This window comes from Eupeodes corollae, chromosome 1 (assembly GCF_945859685.1).
Source record: "Eupeodes corollae chromosome 1, idEupCoro1.1, whole genome shotgun sequence".
NCBI lineage: Eukaryota > Metazoa > Arthropoda > Insecta > Diptera > Syrphidae > Eupeodes > Eupeodes corollae.
The window spans coordinates 98,585,623-98,611,643 of NC_079147.1; the positions used below are offsets into that span (position 1 = coordinate 98,585,623).

General features: G+C 33.6%; 1 protein-coding gene across 1 annotated transcript in view; it reads left to right on the plus strand.

Annotated features, from left to right (window-relative positions):
• The first annotated feature begins 1,162 nt into the window (after positions 1-1,162).
• The window catches only part of LOC129943155 (uncharacterized), a 32,459-nt gene continuing 7,600 nt past the window's right edge, over positions 1,163-26,021 (plus strand). Inside the window, exons 1-2 of the mRNA XM_056052418.1 lie at positions 1,163-1,605; positions 21,780-21,936. Of these exons, the coding sequence (XP_055908393.1) occupies positions 1,566-1,605; positions 21,780-21,936 (197 nt within the window). The 5' untranslated portion in view covers positions 1,163-1,565. The remainder of the gene's footprint in view (positions 1,606-21,779; positions 21,937-26,021) is intronic.

Here is a 26,021-nt window from a genome sequence, read left to right on the forward strand (position 1 = left end):
GGAATTGATACTTTATTTAGAATTCATATATTTCAAAATTAAATGAGATGGATGTCAAAAAACCTTATACATTCTTTAAAACTACACCTAAAAATATGAGCTGAAAAACAACCAAATTTTAATAATTATATATTTTAAGATAAATTAACTGTTCAATTTTGTAGAAGGCAAAGCCATTCTAAAATAATTGTTTGTATATTTCAAATTATAACCAATCTTTGACCCAATTAATTTAAAAAAAATAGTATCTGTTCTAAAATCTAAATCACTAAATAGTTTATAAATAAATAAATACAAATACTTTTATAAAATATCAATCTTGAACATCTTTTTTGACAACTCCAAGATACATGAAATATTTGATTTAGCATATCACTTACCCCACATTCGACCCATACAAGCATTTTTTTTATCAACAGCACCTACCCTACATACTTACCTCTTACTGAACTGATTTTTGTTAGAAGAAATAGAAAATATTAAAAACATAAAAAACTTACATTATTAATAAATTCTTACATATCTACTTTTAGTAAGAACTTAGCTAGACGACCTTCACCTCTTGAAAAGGTCACGACATACCTACCTATGCTTCTAACCCTTCTGAGAATGTTCAAAATTAAGTACCAAATGCAAAATTAATTTCAAGACAGATTATTACAGCAATTCAATTGCAATAACATATTTATTTTGATTTCTCATAACTTTTCCAAAATGGTTTACTCCCTAACCTACATAGATTTAACAGAACTGTTAACTAATTTAAGAGTGTTTTTCTCGTAACATTTTTAAAAACTCTCTTTATGTAACCCATAATAATAACAAGACCTAAATATTTCATCCTTATACAACTCTCTTAAACTCACAGCATCCCAATAATTGAACTCCGAAAAAAGCTTCTACATATTTCCATGTAAGGACTTAGGAGTTGATAATACAAGTTTGAAAGGACACTCAATCAGTTCGAAGATGCTTTCTAAAGGATTTTTTGACAACATTGAATGTTCGAAATGGACCATCAAGTTTAAAATATTGTTTGATACAACATGTTGTGGTATGGAGAGAATAAAATGCGATAAACAACATCAAAAGAAAAACATCATACGAAGCAGCTTCTCGGGTACTTATCTTCTTCAGATGGTTCTTCAGTGCAATTGTGAAGTTCAATCGGGTTAGCAGTAAAGTGATAATAGTCTTATTACTGAATATTTTTTACATGTGCAGTTATTATAATTTCGTTTTTCATTTTTGACTTTTAATGAAATTGAAAAGAACAAGGGTGTCATTTTATAAATGCACGGAAATATGTTAAAATTTGAAAAGTTAATGATATTTGAAGTTCGAAATCCCCAAAGACAACATATCAAAATAAATATTTAAATATTAATCAATCGGTTGATTGCAGAAGTAAATTTGAATAGAAAAATAGTGTAATCTTTGTTGTGATAGTAATTGATGACAATCTCTGCTGAAACATAAAATAACTTAACTTAATATCAATCAGTTATGAATGAACGTAAACTTGCATCTTCCACAGCATCTTTTGGATACAAATTTCTGTCGCAATGAATTATTGGATGATACTCGTTATTATTGGATTGACATGTAAGTAAAAATATTAAAAAACACGTTGCTGTTGTTGTTTTTGTTTCTAATCAGTCACAGTGAGGTCTGTTTTTGATAAGGATTGATCTTTGATTAGCGGTTTTGATGAGGAAGTGCATATAAATAAGTTGCCTTTAATAGGTCAGGGATTCGTGGGATTTTCTAGTTTAAGAAGAAATTGAAGAATTGAATTGTCAAAAGTGTGACTTTAATGGGTTGTTTATTAATGTGTTTATGTCTTTTCAAAATTGGTTAAGTAGAGACTAGATATAGGCTATTGGGATATTTTTGAAATTTCACACATTTTCAGTTGAAATCAGTTTCTGCTATAAGCTATTTTTGTAGTGTTTCTAAAAATGGATTTTTGATGGATACCATATATTATTTTTGAAATAATAATAAAACAATTCAGTAGCGCTGAAACTCGTTACAAACAAAAACCTACTGACTTAAACCTATTAACCAATTCTATGCAGGTATGAGTAATGTCAGAAATAGGGGGAACTCCAGTTTTTATGCTTATTTAAGAAATCAAATACAAATAGTAGTTAGCACAGGCAGTCATCTTTGTAGCATGACAGTCCAAAGCTGTAAGTATCACTTTACGGGTACTAAATGACTATAATAAGTGACTTGTTAATCATTGCCAATATTATGAAAAACTATTACTTAAAAACTATTTAAGTTACAAATCATCCAAATATTTTGTTCAAAATAGTAAAATTACAAAAATTGAATAGTTGATACTTTGATTATACGATTCGTATTATGGAACTTTTATTCAAAAAATATGTTTTAAAAAAATACATATATTTATAGTAATTTTATTTCTTTTAAAATCAACAAAACTGATTGTAAAGGTTTTTTTTAGACGTGTGGTTTTCAATAAGGCAATACTTTTTTCGGAATTGGCCTTTTCAACAGCTATCATATTGATTTATTCTCAGTTCGAATAAGTTCAAGATAATTTTAAATTCCTAGCAATTTTTTTAACCCTCAACTATGACTGTAAACACTGTGAACAGAATCGCCCAGAGCATGGTTCTGATGAATCTGGTGTTTTCAACCTTATGGTAGAAATATACGTTTAAAAATCATTTTTAACTTCCCATAGGAAGTTATTGTAATGGGTCCGATTTGTCAAATTGAAAATTTTGACATTTCTCGACGTTTCAAGGTCCCTAGAAACAAAATAAAAGATTTTTAGAAAGATGTCTGTGCGTGCGTGTGTACGTACGTTTGTACGTCCGTACGTCCGTACGTCCGTACGTTCGCGACGTTTTTTTCGTCGTCCATAGCTCAAGAACCAGAAGAGATATCGACTTCAAATAAATGTTGTTATACAGATAATAAGGCAGAAAGATGCAGAAAGGGCTCTCAAGAAAATTGCGTGGGTGGTTTTTTTACGATAGCAGTTTGAAAAAAGGTGCATTTTGGTTAACCCTAAATATCTTACGAACCAAAAACGCTAGAGACTTGAATTAAATTTTATAAATTATATTGTAACAGATACCAAACAGGTATATTTTTTGAAGAAAATCAATATAACGGTTTTTTTAAAAGTCAATAAAACTGAAAAAAAAAATGTGTCACCTCCAAAATTTTACAACTGAAATATGATTTCATCTCTAAAACGATTTTGTGCAACGAAGAATAATGTTTTTGACATCTGACAAAATTTTGAGAAAAATCTGATTGACAGTTTTTTTATAAAAAATAAAAACCTAAAAACAAAATGTATAAAAGTTGGTAAAAATTGATTTTCGACTCAAATATCTTTTCAAAACTTTGAGATATTGGCTTTAATTTACTTTTATCTTTCAAAAAATCTTGTTGTCAACATTTGGTTAAAGATTGAAAAAATCGAATTGACAGTTTTTTTACAAAAAATAAAAACCTAAAAAAAAATGTATAAAAGTTGATAAAAATTGATTTTCGACTCAAATATATAAGTAATTTTTATATAAAAATCCAACAGTCCGTTTTTTCATAAAAAATAAAATCTACAAAAAATAGTACGCAAATTTGGTAAAAATTGATACGAGTACATATAGACAAACTTTTAAGCAAGACAAATCGACAGACGGGATGGGAAGTTATCAGTGTGGGTCGCATCCCAGCCTCTTTTTTTTACGCAAATTTAGCAGGAGTAGTTGGATTGGGGTACCAGGAGGTTTATTAACCCTCGTTTTAATGTCTGCCCTTACAAAAAGAAAAAATTTGTTCATTTTTCAAAAATCTTTTGAAGCAAATACAAATAAGGTTTCTTAGCTAGTAAGTTGCAATTTCTAAAACTTTAAATTCTCCTTAAAAGTGTTCTAAGCTGGACACAGAAACTATAAAAGATATTAAATATTTAGTTGTAAATATGGATATATCTCTAGAGTTTAATCGACTTGGATTAGCAATGAAATAATGTTTCGTTTGATGAACTATAAATTATTATGCATACATATTTTAAGAAGACAATATTTATTAAAAATTTACTTTTAATAACGCATGTGCATTCTTTGTTTATTATATTTTTTAAACAAAAAAAGTTTATTTTTCTAACTCATAATTAGTTGCCATTTTTTAAAAGTATTCATTTTAAATCATTTTTTAAAAGTAATTTCAGTAACTAGTAGGGAAGTGATAAAAAATAACCCAATAAATTGAGTATCAAATTAAGTATATGTTGGCTATACATTAACTTGGTAATGTAGTTGAAGTGTAGTTTAAGCGATGAGAGATGTAAGGGTGATAGACCGGTTTCAATGAGAAGCATGTAGTTAGGTGCTGTGTCGGGTAGTCGGAACTGCCTCTTTAGAAAGAACCTCAGGAGTTTTTCAGTGGTTTCAGACTGATTCCAGCCTCATGATTCAGCAGCATACAGCATTATTGATTGGGACGTTGCGAGAAAAACTTTGTATTTTGCACTAAATGCTAGGTCCTTGTTACCATACACATTTTTCCACACCGTCCCAATCGCATTTTTTGATGAAGAAAGTTTTTTTACTAGGTGTTTTTCTAGGTTTAAGTTGCTCTTCACAGTAGTCCCTCACAGTTTCAACTTGGTCCGCTCCATAATACCATTTCTCGTTTGCAGCCAATCGCCTTGATCCTCTCCGGAACACCATTGTTTTTGATTTGTCAAGGTTTACTGTTAGATTCCACTTCGAACAGTTATTCCGTAATTTGTTGATCATTAACTGAAGAGATTCAGAACTTTAATTCGGAACCCATCAATTGTTATGCCACACGGCATGTCTTTTATTTGATCTTCTATATAAAAGCAGAAAGCTGAAGGGCTGAGTTTGCAACCTTGTTTCAATCCTACTAAGGCAAGAAACTAATCAGATAGATTTTGCCCATCCCATACTGCATACGTTATTTCTTTATAGATGTCCTCAACAATTTTTCCAAATTTTAGAGAATCCCATCTCTAAACAATTTGAACATCAGAGTCTTTCTATCGATGTAATCGAATGCGGCACGGAAGTCGATGAAACATGCGTATAGTTTTTTTTGTCTACGGATATATACCTCTGCAATGTTGGCCAGGCTAAATATGTGATCCACTGTGGAGTATCCCTTCCTAAATCCAATTTGGAATTCACTCAGGCTTGTTAAAATTTCCATGAAAATTTTGAGCGATGAGTTGAGAAAAGCAATACCTCGATAGTTGGATGGGTCGTGCAAGATAGTTTTCTTTAAAAGACTGTTCATTTGAATGTTTGTATAGATGAAGAAGCGCAAACGATTTTTTCCGGGCAGACTCACATTCCCTATCATACCAGGCTGATTTTATTTTAAGGGACTTAGTGTTTGGGAGATGTGAGACCGCTTACGATGTTATCACGCTCTGCAAAGCTTCCATAGTTGGCGAGTGCTCATGTAGACCGTGTGCTGTAATACTGCGATTTAGTTTTGCCTTTTATATTTCAACACGATTTGTCTGCCATTTGAGTTAAGGGAGAAGCAAATTTTTTGTTTCTGGTTGACTATTTCAATATGCCGTGGTTAGAGTTGTAATTAATGGCATATGATTTATAATTTTGACCAAGTTGATGTTATTGTTTGATTTGAGAACAATTAAAGTGGTGGTTCTCATCGGCTTTGTTGATCTTTTTGATGATTAAATAACAAAGATTTTTTTTTCGCAACAATAACGCGCAGTGCAGCACTGTAATAATTGAGCTTCACTCCTCAGAAATTACTGTTAAGACCATTGCCGCAGTGAACCAACTAAAAGGTTTAACGCGTTTGTTTACAAATATTCACGAGGTTTGGTTGTCAAAACATAATCAGACTTGACTTTTATCAACCAAACGTTGATCTGTCACCAAATCGTCTAAATTCTTCAATGACATTTGCAAAAAATGTAACACTCTGAAAATATAATTAAACTCAATAATTTTATTAATAATTTGAATTGCACAATTATCCCAACATTTTTAAATTGCAATAACTAGCAGTTTGACTTTTGACTAGTCTAGTTGACTTCGTAAACAACTCCAATTTGGAAAATATTATGTTAATTGGAGACTTAAATGCTATCGATCGGGAACTATCAACATTCTTCTGCCCTCAACACAATCTCGCAAAAAATCCTCAATCCTTCCAGAAACTTCAAAGATGACACCTTTAACCGAAATGGAAGACTACTGACTGAATTCCTTGAAAACTTCGGACTATCCGTGATAAATGGAGCCTCTTGACAAGACGGTTCGGGAGAATTCACATTCGTTAGTGACCAAGGACAATCTGTTATTGATATCCCAGCTATATCTCTTGAGTGGCTTAGTCTATCGTTAGGCTTTGAAGTAGGAGTGGCGAATTTCTTATCTCACTTTCCGATTGCAGTAAAGGTTCAGGTTGCTGATGAAATTAAGCTGAGACAATCAACTAACTTTTTAAAATTGAGATGGAAATAAAATTGTGCCGATCTCTACAAGTCATTGCTAAGCCGTAACATCAGTTCTATTCCCTTGTATCGATAATACAGTTTAGAAAGTTATGATGAACATATAACATACAAGAGTTATCAAGGCCTCAGCACCATTTGCCCGCAGTGACAACAGCCGAGATCATGCTTGTACACCAAAAAAAAAAAATAGGTTAATAATGATTTTGTGAAACTCCGTAAACTTTCATTTTTTTAACCTTAAGTTGTTCAGATCTACAGACGCTCTTATTTTTAAAAACATTCATCTTAATATTTACATGGATTTCAAAAGACTTTGTGAAAAGAAAAAAGATAACTACGTCAACAATGTTGCAAATGAACTTTCAAATTGTAGGAATACGAAGGTTTTCTGGAACAGTGTTCGTGAGCTGGGTGGCTGTGATAGAAGCATGGTGACTACGCTCGAAATCAGCTCATTTTAAAACTCTTTTGTCGGCCGATAAGAATTATAATGCTTTACAAATTAATGCCACTTTCTGCGAACTGGATAATCCTATCACTCAACCTGAGCTTGAAACTACTCTGAGTAAAATGAAAAATAATAGGGCGCCTGTTATAGATGGCATTCCGATTGAATTCTACAAGAATAGTACGGAACCGTTGAAAAATCATCTTCTGGCATATTTCAAAAAACTTTATGAAAATTCTTTTGTTGCAAACAATTTAAACAAAGAAGATACCAATCAGCCAGAGAACTGTAGAGGAATATAGATTCAGAAAGATTCTAATTTTGATTCTTTATAAAAGGTTGACGGAATGGATTGAGAACAACAACCGACTCACCATATTCCAAGCAGTATATCTATCGGGTTTCTCAATCAAAGACCATATTTTTGCTCTGACGAGTATTGGCAGGAGATCGATTGAGCAGAAAAAGAAATTATATGCCTGATTTGTGGTCTTTAAAGCAGCCTTTGACAAGGTAAATAGAAATGCCTTATGTACAAATTGTCATTGTTAACAATTTCGCGTAAATTCTTAATGTTTTATTTCAACTTTCTTGCCTTATCTACTGCAACAGTGTGAGACGGAACTTAATTCTCTGAATGGTTTGAAACAACATCACGTGTCCCCCAAGGGTGTATATTAAGACCCATATTATTCGCCTTGTTTATTGATGATGTTTGTGATGTACTTTCGAGTGGAATACTCATTGCCGGTATATGTATAAATCAAAGTTTCGCTCTACACCAACGATGTAGTTTTACTGGCTGACAATGCATCTACTCTTCAGCTGCAAACCATCAAACTTAATATATTTTGTGAATTCTGAAGTCTCTGCGTCAATACTAGCAAAACAAAAATAATGATTTTTAAACAGCGTCAGAATAGATGATTCGTAGAAGAAAACTAATCCCTAAACAAGGTACCTATTGAGGGCGTTCAATATAACATATAACGTAGAGTTTTGCTGTCTTACAGTCTTGATGTTTCGAAACACGAGTAAGAAAACAGCAACAAAGCCAAAGTAGCTCTAAACTTGATGTGGCCTAAGTTTTACTCTAACCAAAAAATTGATCTTAAATCCAAATATCGTGTTTTTCAAGTAACTGTGAACTGCTGCATGTGCTTCATTTTTGTCGACATAAAACAAACTTTTGTATACGAGAAGCTAAACGCAACTAACGCATATAATTTGATGAAGAATTCTTAAGAGATGTAACAAAAGATGTATGCCACATATGAGCCCTTTTTTTGTACGCCTATAAAAGAGAAATAATTCCACTATTTAATATACATTCCTCCTTAACTGAATACCAACGAACATTTTTGAAGATACTTGGTACAATTTTTCCACATTTTGATGATTATTTTGCCATCTGTTGATACTTATTATTCCATCACCTTGCAAAGATTTCTACTCACAAAAATTCATTTTTATTTAATTAGCTTTAAGTTGTTCTAGAATTGGAATAAACCAAGTATTTGTTATTTTTTGTTAAAGGTCATTCCATGTTCACTTTTAATCATTTCGTAAATTACAACCTTTTAATATAGTTCAACGAACTAGCTCTATTAGCAAAGTTAATTGCAGACATTAAGGATTCTGTTGTTACTTCATAACTATCCCCAAGTATATTTAACAATGTTAAATCAGATGAGTACAACATTACAGAAAGTGCACATTTTACTACTCCTATTTTTAAGCATTTATTAAGGGCAAGAGTAAATACACGCGTTATGATGAATGTAAGTAGGTAAAGTGTATGGGACAAAAAATGTTAGAATATTTAGAAAAATTTCTTTCCAGGATTCAACTCAAGCTCAACTCTACCATAATAACTAATAGTTCTCCATATCACAACACCTCACGGCTATGATGAGGCTTTACAAACCCTTTTAATTTAGAAGTTAATGTAATCTTTCTGATTTGTCTAATTGAAACATTTGCATTTATCGACGTTTTAAGGTGCCTAGAGTCGAAATAAAAGATTTTTAGAAAGATGTCTGTGCGTGCTTTTGTACTTACGTTCGTCCGTCCATACGTTCGCAACGTTTTTTTCGTAGTATATAGCTAGATCCTTACAATTACTCGTACACAGGAATGGTTGAAAGTTATAAGTCACTAGTCCCTGATTCTCAAAGGACTGTTGCGCCACCTAATTTAATTTTAATAGCTCAAAACTAGTTGAAATATAGACTTAAAATAAAGATTATTGTTTTTTTGACAGTTTTTTTTACAAAAAATAAAAACCTTAAGAAAACGTTACTCAAAGTTGGTAAAAATTGAATTTTGACTCAAACATCTTTTCAAGAATTTTGGATTATGGCTTTCAATTAATTTTGGCTCATAAGAAATATTGTTTTTAACATTCGGACAAATTTTGAGAAAAATCAAATTGACAATTTTTTACAAAAAATAAAAACCTAAACAAAAATTAATAAAAGTTGGTAGCTCAAATATCTTTTCAAAACTTTAAGACATTTGCTTTAAATTCCTTTTATCTTTTAAAGAATACAGCTGTCCACATTCATTAAAATTTTTAGAAAAATCTAATAAACTGTTTTTTTCCAAAAAAAATAAAAACCTAAAAAGAATACAATACTAAAACTGGGTACAAATTTACTTTCGACTTAAAAAGCTTTTCGAAAAATTAAAAATATTGTCTTCAAACTCTTTTATTTCACAGAAAATATTGTTTTCGATATTCATTGGTTTTTTTTTTATACAAATCTATAAATCATAAAAAATAAAAGCTGCAAGAAATACTACGCAAATTTGGTAAAAATTGATGTTCGGTTCTTGATATCTCTAAAATAAATTTCTTTCATCCAATTTGTAAAAATTTAAGAAATGCTACTCAAATTGGTAAACATTTGTTTTGGACTCAAAATCTATTTAACAAAACTAGATTTTCGAACAAAACTTTTTCTTTATATGAAAAATATTGTTGGTTATTTAAAAATTTTGAAGAATAATTCAACTGAACAAAACACAAACTTTTAATCAACAGACACCATGGAAAGTTATCAGTGTGGGTCACATCCTTGCCTATTTTTTGTTTAATTAAATGACTTTTAAATATTTGAAAAAAAAACTTATTTCGCAGGTATATTTTTCAATCTTAAAATACAGAAAATATTTTTCAAGCAAGTTCGTGCGACCCAGTCTAACAAATACAATATTTCAAAAACTGCTTATGAATTGGTACAAATTGGTTTTTGACCATATATCTCGGGAACAAAAACGGATATTTTATCATTTCCAAACCTTTAAAGTCTATTTCACTCCAAAGCCAACTTTGAAAGTTTATGAAAAAAAAATCGAACAGTTCTATCTGAATAAGTTTTTTTTAAATTATTTTCTTAATATTTTTAAAATCAATATTTTTTGAAAAATGGGTCAAAAGCATCTTAAAAAATCTTCGTGCATATTCATTTGAAGAGAACTGTATCTTCGAAGGATAAGGTACTGTATCAGATAAAAGATCTTATGGCATTTTTACACCAAACCCAAAATCGGGTTTTCGGCAAAAAGTTTTCGAAAACCCGAAAATCGTTCACACCGAACATTTACAAGTTTTCATTTGACATTTAAATTTGTTTAACTCTGGGTGTCAAATTTTGTATTGATGAAAAAATTTGTGAATAAAAAAAACAAACAAAACTGTTACAATTAATTTTTTTTAAAACATTTTCTTCTACTTTCACAACAAATTCAATCCAAAATACTGATCTATGACTATTGCTTCTGATGTCCAAATGTCCCTCCAGAATCGCCATATATTGTGGCCTACCGAGCAAGTTATAGGCGGGGTTGATAAGGTCAATTCCTAGTTCCAGATTCGTATATCACAAAATCACACTCATCCAGAGGGACCAATGAAGCTGTTATGACTATCTCTTTGGTTTCTTCCTTTGAGGAATCGCATGGACTGTCCAAAGGGCTGATGATCTTCTTAATGTTGACATCGCTGTCCATCAAGGGGTGATAACCCACTCTGTTGTGGTTTTATTTACTGGAACAACGATTCCCACATTGTGAAATGTTTTGGCGTAAATGTTTCTAGCCCGCTGCGACACACATTTTAACTTATCGTCTTTCTCATATCTCCCAAACCCTTGTAATTGAAAGCGTCGAACATATTTGTGGCGACGAGTTGGAAGACGCATCCCTTGGATGCCTTGCCTATAGCAAGTCTTCCTCGTCCTTGGGGTTGTCACGCCAGTAGCCATTGTGAATTCCGGTTCCTCGCTTATCAAAGTACGTTTAAAACAAAGGAGGATCATAAAAGAAAAGTCAGCGCCACAAATAGTCACCCAGGATTTTATTCTCGTGTTTTTTTTGCCATCACGCAGTTCCCCCAAAGTTTCGTTTTTTTTTTTCATATTCTGTAGTTAATTACTTAATTTGAGCGCTGAATGTTTCGAAAGGTTTGTTTGTTTAGTTCAACTTTGAATTGCTACTAGTTTTCGAGAGGTTTTAGAACTTCTGGTTTACGAAAACTTGTGGTTTACCAAAATGGCATGGGAAAACTTGAGTTTTTTTAGTTGGTTTTCGGCAAAAACCGATAATTTCGCGAAAACCGGGTTTTGGACTTGGTGTGAGAAGCCTTATTAGACTGATTTTTCCAAAACCTGTAGTAAGCTTCATATTTCAGCCATTTTACTCAAAACCCTCTGAAGATATTAACCTTAAAGTTACACGGGAAGTATATGGAAACTGCATGCAAATATGTCCATTAATGTTTGAGGTTATGCCTAGGTGTGCTAGAGAAGTGGTTTTCTAAGAAACAATTTTATCCATGTTACGATTGTAGTTATTTTAAAGAAGAGATACCGATGCACATTGGTCCAAAATGATACGGAAAAACAGAGGTGGGTTAAAAAAAGAATCTCTAAGCTTGACAGTACGTCCGAAATTGAGCTCAAGGTTAAACTGATGTGCATTCCTAGAAATACGAGCATTACGGCTGAATTGTTTTAGGGGGGGAATGCAACTGGCTAATTCGATAGAACACTGTTTATAAAAATATCGGTAGAAAAACAAAAGGCATGAAAAATTGCGGCGGTGTTCAAGTGACGTAATTGTTTCGGTTATAGTTCTATCACCTATGATTTTCAAAGCTCTTTTTTGGATCCTGTCCAAGATACTTAAACTTGTTTTAGGGGCACCTGCCCAAATATGAGAGTTAAATTCAAGTTTTGTACGAATGAAAGCTTTATAAATTACAGCCAGATCAGAAGAGGTGAAAAATTTCTTGCACCGTCGGAGAAATCCTAAGCACCTAGCAGCATTTTTTGCAATATCGAATATGTGATCATTCAATAAGAGGTGGTCTGTAATACACATACCGAGTACTGTTAGTTGATTGGTTTCCTGGATGAAAGTGCCGCTCATGGATAGCGGCATTGGGGGTGGGTTAAGCTTTAACGACAGTAGACAGTATTGAGTTTTCGAAGAATTAAATTCTACACGGTTTTTGATTCCCCATTGTACAATGCTGTCGAGATCAGAATTTAATGAGCTTATCAAACGCTGCAGTTGAAGTTCCACATCCTAAGGACAAGGATGAGAATCTAAAAACGAATATGAAAAGCTTAGGGTACTGTCATCAGCGAATCAATTTAGTTGGTTAGAAGTTTCAAACAGGGAAGAGCGTCGGAGACAAAACGGAGCCCTGGGGCACACCAGCGTTTATTTTGTGAATATCAGATTTGAATCCGTCTAACACTACTTTAATTGACAGGTCCGAAAGGTAATTTCTAACCCAACGACGAAGGGAGTCTTCTATACCGAAAGCATAGAGAGCTTGGTGCCAAACTCTATCAAATGCTTTTGAAATATCAAGTGCAATAATTTTACTTTCTCCAAAACGATGTAAAGATTCGTTCCACTGTTCGGTGAGATGAACCATGAGATCACCAGTGGACCTATTGCTACGAAAGCCATACTGTCGGTCATTAAGAAGCTTCCGTTCTTCAAGAAATTTCTTAAGCTGAAAATTAATCAGCGTTTCCATGACCTTAGACAGAAGGGACGTAAGTGCAATTGGACGATAGTTTGAGGGAGAGGAGGATTCGCTTTTTTTTGGGAATTTGCTGGACAAATGCAGTTTTCCATCCTTGGAACGAGACCTGAGGAGTAGGACAGATGGAAAAGCTTACGCACTGGTTTTGCCAGTGTTGAAAAACACCTCTTCAGAACAATAGGGGGAATACTATCCGGGCCAGTGGATTTGTGTATGTCAAGGTCTTTCAGTACTCTCGCGACTGCATGAGTGCGAAAGAAGATTTGTCCCATAGAATCATTTACGCTCTCATGACACTATCCGGTAGCGTCGAATTAACAGCAAAATATGCTGCAAGCAAATTGGCTTTATCAATCGAGCCTACATAGGGAGTGTCATTGTGGACGAGCGTTGGAACCGAGGATGACGTGGTGTTTCGTACGTTTTTTACAAATGACCAGAAATTTTTACTACCTTTGGGACATTGTAGTATTTTTGGCCTTAATTTCTGGTCATGCAAAAATTTGGTTCGTCGAATGTGGCCGTTGCAAGTCTATCTAGCTTGTTTGAACTTATTCTGGTTTTCCTTAGAGGGGTTGGCTTTATAAATCCGGAAACTTACATCTCTGATCCTAAGTATACCTCTTTACAGTTCGAATCAAACCGTATTCGGGATAAAATCTCTCATTCCAAAAAGTATTAAATTTGTAACCATATCTGCGCTGGAATCTATGACACTATCGAGGAAGCATAGTGACCAGTTAAAGTTCCTGAAGAATTCATTGAGACCGTCCCAGTTGGCTTTCTCAAATTGCTAAACGGTTCTCATAGGAGTTTTTTCTTTAACTGGGTTTTTTACACATGAGAAATTTGCAGATACGATACAATGGTCTGATGTGCCTAGAGGTGGTAATATACTGATTGTGTATTTATTAGGATCAGAAGTGAGAAACAAGTCTAGGGTGTTGGCGGATTAACCTGCAACGTCAGGGATTTGATTTGGCTCATCGACAAGCTGGGTTAATTGATTTAACTCAGCAAAGATCTCAACATACCTTCCTTCCGGTGTTGACTGGCCAGAATAACGAAACCATGAAGAATTGTGTACATTGAAATCGCCCGCAATGACGATTTCAGTGTGAGGATAATGGGCAACAATTCTTTGAATGGAGTCAGACAGAGCATCAAATTCATTAAAAGTTGAATTTTTGTCTAGATTTGGACTTCGACCTTTATGAAGCAGCGTGAATTCTAAATGGTCTTTCTGCACAAACAGACAAGGATACCAAAACTAGACAGGGCTCTTTACAGATTGTTCCTTTAGATGCTGTCACATGAAACCTTGAAATCGATGAAAAAATGGTAGGTGTCAATTTGGTGTTCTTTAATTTTTTCCAGGATCTGCCATAATGTGAATATATAATTTGCTGTGGACTTTCCTGGTCTAAAACCACACTTATAACGACCTATCAGGTTGTTGGCTATGGGCTTTTGACTTTCACATATTACGTCAGAGAAGATTTTGTAAGCGATGATTGTTCTATAGTTGGTGCTAATTATAGAGTCTCTTTTTTTGAGGATCGGGAACAATACTGATTCCATTAATCGGTCATGTTTTCTTCCGCCGTCGGTTTTAAGTGATCTTTATAAGACGATAACCCTAATAAAGGTGAAAATTTCTTCTTATCTTAGATATTTTACGAGCTTATACAGATCTTTCTTAATTTTGAAAATAATAGTTCCTGAAATATATTCACCATAAAGTTGGTGAATGTTCTAGAATTACACAAGTTTTTAACATGCTGAATAATCGTTGCTTTCAGTTTCCTAATGTTCCTCTTATTATTCTGAAAGTAAAGTACATATCTACCTTGCTTCATGTACAGGATGTAAAATTAATAAAGTTTTCAAGTTTTTGCAAGTTTTTTTTCCTTATTCGCTCTGGACTTCTCCATAATCAACCCTAATAATAATTATAAACTATTCAACCCCTTAACACAACCGCACTTAATCGATGTTTCAAAACCGCACCGAATCCTTTTCATCATACAAAAAAAAAATTATTTCTCAACTCTTGAAAACTGTTTTTTTAAAACAACCTTATAACGATCTTTTGCCATTTTAACGAGCTTGCAAAAAGACTCTTAAGTGCACTTAATTTTTCTTACAAGGATGAAGGAAAAAATCATCCAGTGCCATATTAAAACTTTTTTTCTAAGTCAATTCATTTCCATAAAATATCAACCAAAAATATAAAACAACATTATCCAAGTTTTTCTCTCTGAAGACTCAAGACTCAAAACAAAACTCGTACTTATTCTCAAGCATAAGGTAGGTAGGTGGTTTATTTAAGAAAAAAAAGAAGAAAAGAGCGCCAGAGCATTATTTTAAAAATGGTTGTATATAGAAAACTTTTTATTATGATTACCTATTCGCACAAAACTTTTACCATTCACACCTACCCTTAAAAAACGAAGTAAAATAAAATAAAACAAAACAAAAGAAAACAAAACAAAATACAAAAGATCATCTCAGTCTCTATCTCTCTGAAACATGTCGTTTGTGATTTCAATCTCAGAAGTCAGAAAAACACCCAACACCCGAGTCCCGACACAACATACACTTGAGAGTATAAAACAGAAAATAATGCTTTCAAGTCTCAACGCAAAACACTGTCAAACAAAAGCCACCAACCAACTGATGGAAGTGGAGGCATCAGAGCACAAGGACGAAAAGGTGGAGACGGAGGCGTCAAAAAGAAAGTAATAAGGCATTTTTCTCACATTCCGTCCGATTCCAACCCGAAAAAGCTCGTCCTTGTTTTATCTGCATCTGAGCAGATGAAAACTTTTATTAAAATAAAAATAAAAATAAAAACAAAAAACAAAAACAGAAACAGAAACATCAACACACCCACCGAACGTCCTGCTTACTAATCTGACTTTTTGTGTATTCTCCAAGGATGATAGATAATAAATTGTTAGGGGTGCTGCATCTCGGTTTGGTAATGCTTATGCCTTTAACAACCAACCCATCATCACTCTCGCTCTCAGCTTTAACACCACAACCCACCATCATCAGGACACCCAGTTTTGAGCTCGAGTTCCAGATCCAAAGGAAGTTTTGTATGTGTACAAAGGACATCCACTCTCCCAACCATCCTTCTTGTTCTTCTTCACTTGAAGTCAACTCGCTTCGCAGGAAGTTCTAAAGCAAGTAGGTACACAGCACTAACCGTTATCAGCAGATTTGTGTTGTGATGCTAATGCTCCTGATGCGAGCTGTAGCTTCGTTTATCAACAAAATACTTACAACAACAACAAAAAATGAATAAACTTTTTAAAACACCAAGAACTGTGAATAAACTTCATGTTAAGGACACGCAGTTGGATCTAAAGAAGGAGTCAACACCGAGAACACCACCGAACTGAGTGAATCCTGAATCTCGCTCTGTAATTTAGCTTTTTATAAAAAGAATAAAAAATATATAACAAAATAAAACTTTCTGGAAAATTCCGCTTATTGCAGCAGCAGCAGCAGGGCAGGATGATGGTGATGATGATGGAGGAAGATGATGACGACGAGGACGTTTCCAACGAGCGAGCGATACGAATACGAATACGACCGACGAACGAACTAACAGCAACGGCAACAGCATCCAACATCAGCATCAGCAACGGACGGACGTAACGATGTTTACTTTAAATTGAATAAAAGGATCCGGATGTTTGCGGTAGCTAGAGGATAAATGTGAAAAGAAAGGATGAACGGAAAGGCAGTCGTATATAGAAGGCTCTCTAACTATGTGTTCCTTCTGCTTGTGCCTGTGCTATGGCAAATGCGCCCTCCCTGAGCTTCAGCTGAACTGAGCTGAGCTGAGCTGTGCCTGTTTTGTATGGGATATAGGACGTTCTGTATATATGGTTAAGGCTTGGTTTGGTTTGGTTGGGTTCGGTTCTTGTGGAGTTCTTGTGGATTATGACACTCGCAGTCGTAAATTAATGCAAACAGGGTGTTTTCTTTTGTAAAAGAGTCATTTATGTAGGGTTTATGCTTTATGCATCAAAAGGAATATAGGTACGAGTGTATAAAGGGAAAAAGCCTTAACATCAGTCGAGGCAAGCTGCATAGCTGCAACGTCGTCCCTCGTCCCTGAATGAAATTTAAAAAAAAAGTGCACACAGTTTTCTACAATCCACACAAAACATACAAATTAAATTGGCCATGCTTATAATGTTCAAGAAGGTAAATTGAATTAGCTCAGTGCAGTACCTTGAGTTTTTATTTTTGTAGATAGCTAGCTGATGGTTTTTGATAGGGTATGATGAACCATCAGGGAGTGAGTGAGATCTGACTCTGGATCTTTTGTGTGCTTCCATTGGGATATAAGGTTATACCTACATATAACAAAAGCTGAATAATCATTCATTTTGAATAACCTTTAGCCTTAAGTTGAAGCTATCCTTCGAAATTCAAAGAACAGAAAAAAAAGTAGGTAATATGCAAACAACAAGACAAATGCCCAAAAGGCTCATTTGCTTTTATATGCGAATAAAGATGTAAGAATTTCTTGTTTTTTTTTAAAGCCTTATTTTGATTTGTGTAAGACCTACCTTCAGTTTTTTATTTTTTCTTTTTTCAATATTGATTTTTTATTTGTGTAAAGGATTTGAGGAAAAGATTTTGAAGATTTGATTTTCGTGTTTTTGTTTTTTTTTTTTTTTTGCCCAAAGAGGTTATGATCTGATGACCTGGACTAAGAAATCAAAGTTGAGAAGTTATATGCTTACCTGAGTGTACTTTACCCTTTAGCTTGTTTCTTAGATCTTGTAATACTATGTAGTATTTTATTATATAGAAATGAAAGGAATTGGATGTTTACAAGTGGTTAAAAGTGGGTACTTAAATCAAAGAACTGATAAAAAGGTATAATTTTTAAGGAAGAATTCAAAAATTCAACAACAATATGTATCGAACTTATTGCCAATCCATTGAATATGGCTAAAAATTGAATTTCAATAAATAAACGAATAAATTGTGACTAATAAAGTGACATTAAGCTTTCCAACGAAAAGGAAATAAGGCCAGGAAAAGCATTCCACATTCATGTAGTGTGTTCAAGGGTAAACTTAAACTGATGATAATACCTCGAAGAACCGGAAGCTTTGTGACTTATAGCCCGTTCAGAATGGCTAAGAACTTCTTTCATGGATGAGGAATACCTAAGCACTTAACAGCGTTTTTGTTAACTTCAAATTTACATGTTAACTTCACAAAAGATGGTTTGTGATGCACCTAGAACTGATAGCTGACCCGTTTCCTTGATGAGAATAACACCTATGAATATTGTCATATTGGGGAAAGGCTGCACTTTTGAGACAGTAGACAGACGGTTTTTGATTTCCTATTTGAAAATGCTGTCAAGATCAAAATTGAATAGACTTATCATACAGTACCATTGATGTGAAGGTAAATCCGAATCGTCAACGATACAATTTTCTGAGTTATTAGTTTTAGAAAATTTTTGAAAATAAGGAAGAGTGTAGGCGACGAAACAGACCCCTGCGGCACTCCAGTGTTTCTTTTGTTAATGTCAGATTTGAACCCATCCAATAAACCTTGTGTTGTACAGTCCAAAAGGTTATTCTAATCCATGGAAACCGAATGCAAACTTCTTCGATCAGAGTGAGCTTGATGTGGAATTCTTTCAGTTGCCTTTGAAATATGAAATACATTTCTACAAAACGATGCAAAGATTTGTTCCATTTTTCCGTGAGATAGGTGTGGCTACAGTCCTGTGTGGACTAGGACTTCAACCAATAAACCCAGTTACGTACTCCAAATTGGGTGAGGTCACTTTCCACCTGATCCGTGGTCCTTCTTTAATGCGCTGTAATGTGGGTGGGGATTCGAAGACTTTTTGGGCCGGAGCATTGGTTTCCATCCGTTCTAGGTGACCCAGCCGTCTTAGTCGTTGGACTTTTTACTCTTCTGGCTAAGTCTGCGTTGCTGTATAGCCCGTATAGCTCCCCTGAGATACATACCGGACCATAGATCACACGGAGAACTTTGCTCTCGAATCGACCAAAGTTGATTTCATCCGCTTTTGTCATTGTGCATGCTTTTGCACCGTATATAAGGACGGGGATAATGAGGGTCTTTTATAGCGACACTTAGGTCACTCGAGAGAGGGCTTTGCTAATCAATTGCTTTCTTAGCCCAAAGAAAAAGCGGTTGGCAAGTGTTATTCTTAATTTGATTTCAGTGCAGATGTTGTTTTCTGCGTTTACATTGGAGCCTAGGTTGATGAAGTGATTGACTTCCTCAAAGTTACGTCTGTCGATGGTGACGTTTTGACCGAGATGTCGGTGTCGATAGTTCTTTCTTGACGACAGCATGAGGCCGCCTCTGCCTCAATACTCACAAAAAGACCCATTGAAATCACGCTGAGTTCTTCCGATTATGTCAATGTCATCAGCATATGATAGTAATGGGACAGATTTTTGAAGGATAGTAACTCTAGTGTTAACGTGGGAGCTGTGTACTATTCTTTCAAGTAAGATGTTAAAAAAATCGCATGACAATGCATCACCTTGTCTAAAACTTTTTTTGACATCGAAAGGTTCTGTTAAGTTATTTCCAACCTTTATGGAGCAACGTGAATTCTCCATGGTCATCCTGCACATACGGACGAGTTTGCCATGGATACTTAAGCTAGACATGGCTCTATACAGCTCGTCCCTGTAGATGCTGTTATATGCGGCCTTGCAATCGATGAAAAAAGGGAGGGTGTCGATTTGATGTTCTTGGGTTTTTTCCAGGATCTGCCGTAATGTGAATATTCGATCAACTGTGAACTTTCCTGGTTTCAGGTTGTTGACAATGGGCTTTAGACGTTCACATATTACGGCAGAGAATATTTTATAGGCGATGTTAAGTAGACTGATTCCTCTATAGTTGGTGCAGTTTAGAGGGTCTCCTTTTTTCAGTATCGGGCAAACAATACTAAGGTTCCATTCATCAGGCATGCTTTCTTCCCACCATTTTTTTCTTATCTCCAGCTGCTTTAAAGAGCTCGGCATTCAAGCCCAGCGGCTTTATTAGACTTCAGCTTACGATATATGGCAATCTTTACTTCGTCTAAGTTGGGAGGACCAATATTCCTCATCAAACTAGGGGTTTCTTGTTGATAGCTGCTTGAAACATCCATGATCTGGAGAACTCCAAGTTCCTTTGTGAATGTTGAGGTGTGGAAAACGAGTACCATAACCTTTCGCAGCGCAGCAAAATCTATGAGCCTGAATCCGTTGTCAGAAGTTTTGTCGTTCAGGCTGTTTTTCCCTATTATTCCACCAAAGATGTCTTCTCCACCTAGCTCGGCATTAAGATCGCACAGGACAATTTTAGTACCGTAGCTAGGACACTAATCATATGTTTTGTCTAAGAGCTCGAAGAACACTTTTTTGGTGTTGTAATCTTTCTCTTCTGTGGCGTCATGTGCGCATATCAGGCTAATGTTGCCGAATTTAGCCTTGAGCGTATGGTCATGAGGCGCTTATTGATGCACCTATAGCTCAAAACTTCTTGCCTAAGTATGGCTCCAATGACAAAGCCGCATCCAAATAAGCGCTGTTGGTTTTCGCGGTAGCAGTCACCATAGTAAATATCGCAATTTTTCATCCTCTTTTTGCCCGGCCTATCCCATCGTATTTCCTGGAGGGCGGTGATGGCTGCTTGTAGTCTAGGGCCTCCGATAATTTTTCGGCCGCACGTGGTCTGTTAAGGAATCTAACATTCCACGTGCATATCCGAAGTTCGTTGTAAATCCGTAAATCCGTTCGTATCGGAGGCTTGTTGGTGCTTCGCAACTAATGTATTTTTTACGTGGTCAGGAAGTCACCCCGACGGCACAACTACCAACCTGAAGGGCCAGATCTTTAGTAGAACTCCAAGGACGGGGAGCCGGATATACCGCTCCTTACAGGCCTGGGCTCCGAATATGTCGAAGAAGCCCTATAAGGTGTTCACTATAAGTAGTTCAACCTTACTGGAACTGGACGCCACCGTTGATTCCATCTCGAGAATTTGCCTAAACAACTTTCTACTGGGGATAGATCCCAATCTCCAGTTGAGGTACTGGGCACACGATTTTCACCGCAGGGAGGTGATAGTAGGGGTTGATAGACAGAATGAACATCTGCATGACCTATTTTATTTTAAAATGTTTAAAAACGTATTTTAATATTGTCTATAAATACGTTCAACTAAAGTTCTCATATTGGAGGTAAGCCTCCTATGTTTGCAAGTAAATTTTCATAAAATCATATCAATTATATGACAATTTGCAAATATACAATAAGAATGGAATGTTTTTGACAAACAAAAGCAGATCTGGGGAGAAAAATAAAAGAGTTTTTTTTCTTACGACTTTTTTTAAAAATCGAATACCGTTTTTGAGAAAAAAATAAGTTAAAAAAATATTCGAATTTATTGCCTTTAGTGCTCTTCTTTGGAAACATTTTTAAATTTCATAATTTAGATGAACAATTGAAAAAACAGTGTGTTTTAGTTTTAAAGAACCCACATACATATATGTATTCATACTTTTTATAAGTATATACAAACATAGGTAGATATAAAGGGTACAATAATAATCTACCCAAAATCAAATATGCATCAACCGGAAAATAGCCCTATATATAAATTATGTAATGTACCATAATGGATTTCGATAACATCCAAGATTTTGATTAATTAATTTTATTTGATTTCAGTTGATGGTCATCAAGTATGCAGCCTCATTGTGACAGATATTAATGTACCTGGAATTGTTGACTTTCGAGATAATGTAACATTGTCGTGTAGCTATAATATGGGTGGACACAAATTGAATTCAGTAAAATGGTACAAGGACGAAAATGAGTTTTTCCGGTAAGTGTTGTTGTTTTTTTTTGAAATATTAAATTTGAAAGAATTGAAAAATTAAACTACTGAATTTTGAAAAGTTAATTATTATGGATATGCATTTTCAATTAAAACTTAAATACCTAGTTGTTTTTGTATTTTCATTAGATACACATTAATTAAAAAAAGCACATTAATAATGTTTTTGGTTGATACTTAAATTTGATATAAATAAATTAAAATAAAACTGAGTTGAACTACACTGGTTGATAATATTTTGTTGATTGCAATCAAATTGTGTGTTTTTTCCAATTGTTGTTGATAGTCTTAAAACGACTTCAAGACTACTTTATGACGAAGGTTTTTGAGATATTAACGTATTAAATTTTCAAGAAAAAAACACATACAAAAAGACTTTTTTAGGCTATCTGAATTTAGGAATTCTTTTTATCCGATGAAATTTATGATGTTTTTAAAAATCCATAGTCATCCTTCTATATTAAGTTTAAATATTTATATTATTTTATACATACACGTTTGTCGATTTGTCTTGCTTAAAACCTATAGTTTTTTTTGTGTTTATTCATAGGTTTCAAAGTTGTCAGTTGAATTTTTCTAAAAAAAAATTACTTAAAATAAACAACAATATTTTTCTAATGATAAAATAGTTTGATTTAAAAATATATTTTTGTTAATGAGATTTATAGTAAAAAACTAAAAATAAAAATCACCCAGCAATGTCTTCATTATTATTTCTATAATAAAATTAATTTGAAGTCGATATCACTTCTGGTTCTTGAAAAATCGACGACGAAAAAAGCAAATACAGACGTACAGAGGATTTAACTAAATTCAATTGGATTGAACAATTTCAGATTAGAATTATTGTCATTCAATTAATTTTTTCTATGTTGAAAAAGGTTACTAAGAATATTTTCCATTCGTTTGTGTAAACGTCTGGTAGATCTGCTATTTACGAGTACAATCACCTTAGCCGATTCCACACCAGTATTGTTTGGTTTGTGCAACAGAAAATAAAACGTTATTTTAGTAAGCAATGTTATCATCGGGCGTTTGAAGAAAATGACTTCTTTGTGATAGTATTTGCAGTTTTTCTTCTTTCTTTCGGAAAACGTTAGCAGTTAACTTCAGTAGCAGTACCTACAAGGTCCGCCCTACAGCCAAAATCATTGGGTCGATTGAGTTCAAACTTGGAAGTAAAGTTTTTGAGCAGATACGCGTTAGGCACTTTTTTTTATTTTGTTTCTAAGATCAAAACTAACAGTGGCCCCCATACAATTTTTATGCCAAAAAACGTAAATTTGAATTTTCCAAAAATAAACCGATAGATTTTTTTTTAATTTTCTCTAAGATTTTATTTTTTAACTTGGCTTCTTTTAATAAGAAAAACAAATTTTTGTATTGCTCAGCAAAGGTACCGCTCATAGAACCGTTATTTTGTTTTTTTTTAATTTTCTCCGCAACTTATGAACTTATTTCAATAATTTTTTTGAATTAGCTCTTTTATTGCCTTAACAATATTTGATTATCAAAAGTGCAATTTTGTATTGTTTGGATTTTTAAAAAAATACTGATTTTTTTTCAAAATTCTACATCTCAAAAACGGTCAACATTTTTCTACGCAATTCAAGTCTAGAGCGTATATTTACAATGACTTAACAACTGCATAACAAAAATATTTTTCAAACAAAATCGAAAAATTTTATATATACTAAATTAATTTATAAAAAAAAACGCTCTAACGATTTTCAAAAAAAATATTAAAATCAAGGGTTTTTTTGATTTATAAAATGGCATTTAAATTTTTGAAGACAAACTTTTTTTCAGGTACAATTATGAATCTTAAAAAAAAATTTTTTTATTATTAACTTCCCATAGGAAGTTATTGTAATGGGTCCGATTTTTCAAATTGAAAATTTTGAAATTTATGAACGTTTCAAGGTCCCTAGAGCCGAAATAAAAGATTTTTAGAAAGATGTCTGTGCGTGCGTGTGTACGTACGTTCGCGACCTTTATTTCGTCCTCCATAGCTCAAGAACCAAAAGAGATATCAACTTTAAATAAATTATGTTATACAGATAATAAGGCAGAAAGATGCAGAAAGGGCTCTCAAGAAAATTGCGTGGGTGGTTTTTTTTACCATAGCAGTTTGAAAAAAAGGTGTACATTTTGGTTAACCCTAAATATCTTACTAACCAAAAACGCTTGAGATTTGAATTAAATTTTACATAATATATTGTAACGTGATATCAAAGAAGTATATTTTTTGAAAAAAATCCATTTAACGGTTTAAAAAAACTGAAAAAAATACTTGTCACCTCCAAAATTTTACGTCTAAAATATGATTTTATCTCCAAAACAATTTCGTGTAACTAAGAATAATGTTTTTGACATCTGATAAAATTTTGAGAAAAATCAATTTGACAGTTTTTTTTTATAAAAATAAAAATCTAAAAAAAACATTACTCAAAGTTGGTAAGAATTGAATATCGATTCAAATATCTTTTCAAAAACTTGAAATTTAGGCTTCAAACTTCTTTTATCTTATAAGAAATATTGTTTTAAACATTCTGAAAAATGTCGAAAAAAATCAAATTGACAGTTTTTTTTACAAAAAATAAAAACCTAAAAAAAATTAATAAAAGTTGGTAAAAATTGATTTTCGACTCAAATATCTTTTGTTGCAATTTTATTTTTTTATTTATCCGAGATTTATATATTTAATTGAAACTAAAAGAACTAACAAAAAATAAACAAACGAAAGAAAACACTTTAACAAATTTAACCGCGATATTAGAAATGCAATGTGCCGATCTGTCAAACAACAGCGGCGAATAAGCGAAGAGGCAAAATTGCAACAAGCAGCAAATTAAGTGCTGCCACCACGACGAGCTCAGTGAGGGGTGGGTTCAGCAATTAAGAATCAATCGATGAATCGATTGATAAAGTGGCATGAAAATGTGATATCACTTTGATATCAAAATTATTACTTTAATTATAAATTGCCACAGGGGCGGTCTTACGTTTCGTAAGAAAAAGGGGCGCCAGCAATTTTTTTTGTTCCTGAAATAAAAGAAATGGAAATTGCAAACCTTTTTTTTTTAAAAAAAAAAACAAGAAAAGAAAAGCACCAACGAAACAGTACAACCAAAAAAAAAACAAAATTGATAGCTTTTAGGACAACTTCATTTATATGATGTGCCTGAGAAACCTTGCAAAAGCAGGATAAAAACTCAGGATCTTTTCAAAACCAATGACAAGTTTAATGGACTATGGACCGTTATGGTCTTAATTCCCATAAATAAAATTGGGATAAAAGAATTAAAACAAGTTAAACAGAAATACACAAAATTTTACTTATCTTTTTTTTCCTGCAGAGCCCCAAATAGATTTTTTTTCCTTTCCTTCCTTTTTTTTTCTTTTCACTTTATTTTTGTTTTTTTTTTAACCAAACGACACTAAAACTTCTCTAAATTATTCTCGATTTTTTTTTTTGATCCAAGTACGAAAATTATCTTAAATTTTTTTTCTTTATCCACACGCTTTCAATGTTCGAAAAGAATTGACGGCCAGATTCCAAGATCTGTCCTATCTCTTCCTTTCCATCTCCCACCATTTTAGCTTTCAGCCAATATGGAGTGGCGGATTTCAATCACTTCATCAACAGCCAATCGGAGATCGGCTTGTTGATCTCAACTTGTGATGAAATTCTCGCGATCCCGCTTACTCGCTCTTCTCTCACATCTAAATGCAAGTCATCCTGGAATTCGCCGTCCGCTGAATTCACTTCCAGGTAACGTCGATTCCAGGAGCTGCATTCAGCCACCCCCACTTTCTATTTCGATATCGAACAAAGACCGAGAAATTAAAAATCGAGAAAAACCTTTAAAGCAATCTACTAAACTTTAACTTTGACTTTAAGACCGCTCGAAAGGAAGGGAAAAATAACTATACTTTAGGATCTGTTACTCTACCACCGAGTTAAGTTGCCCGAAACTTAACCGTCCATAAGTCCATAAAACTTGTCTCCCGTATTACATTATTTTCAAAATGACTACAATTAATCGTGAAACAAAAGAAATTTACTATAT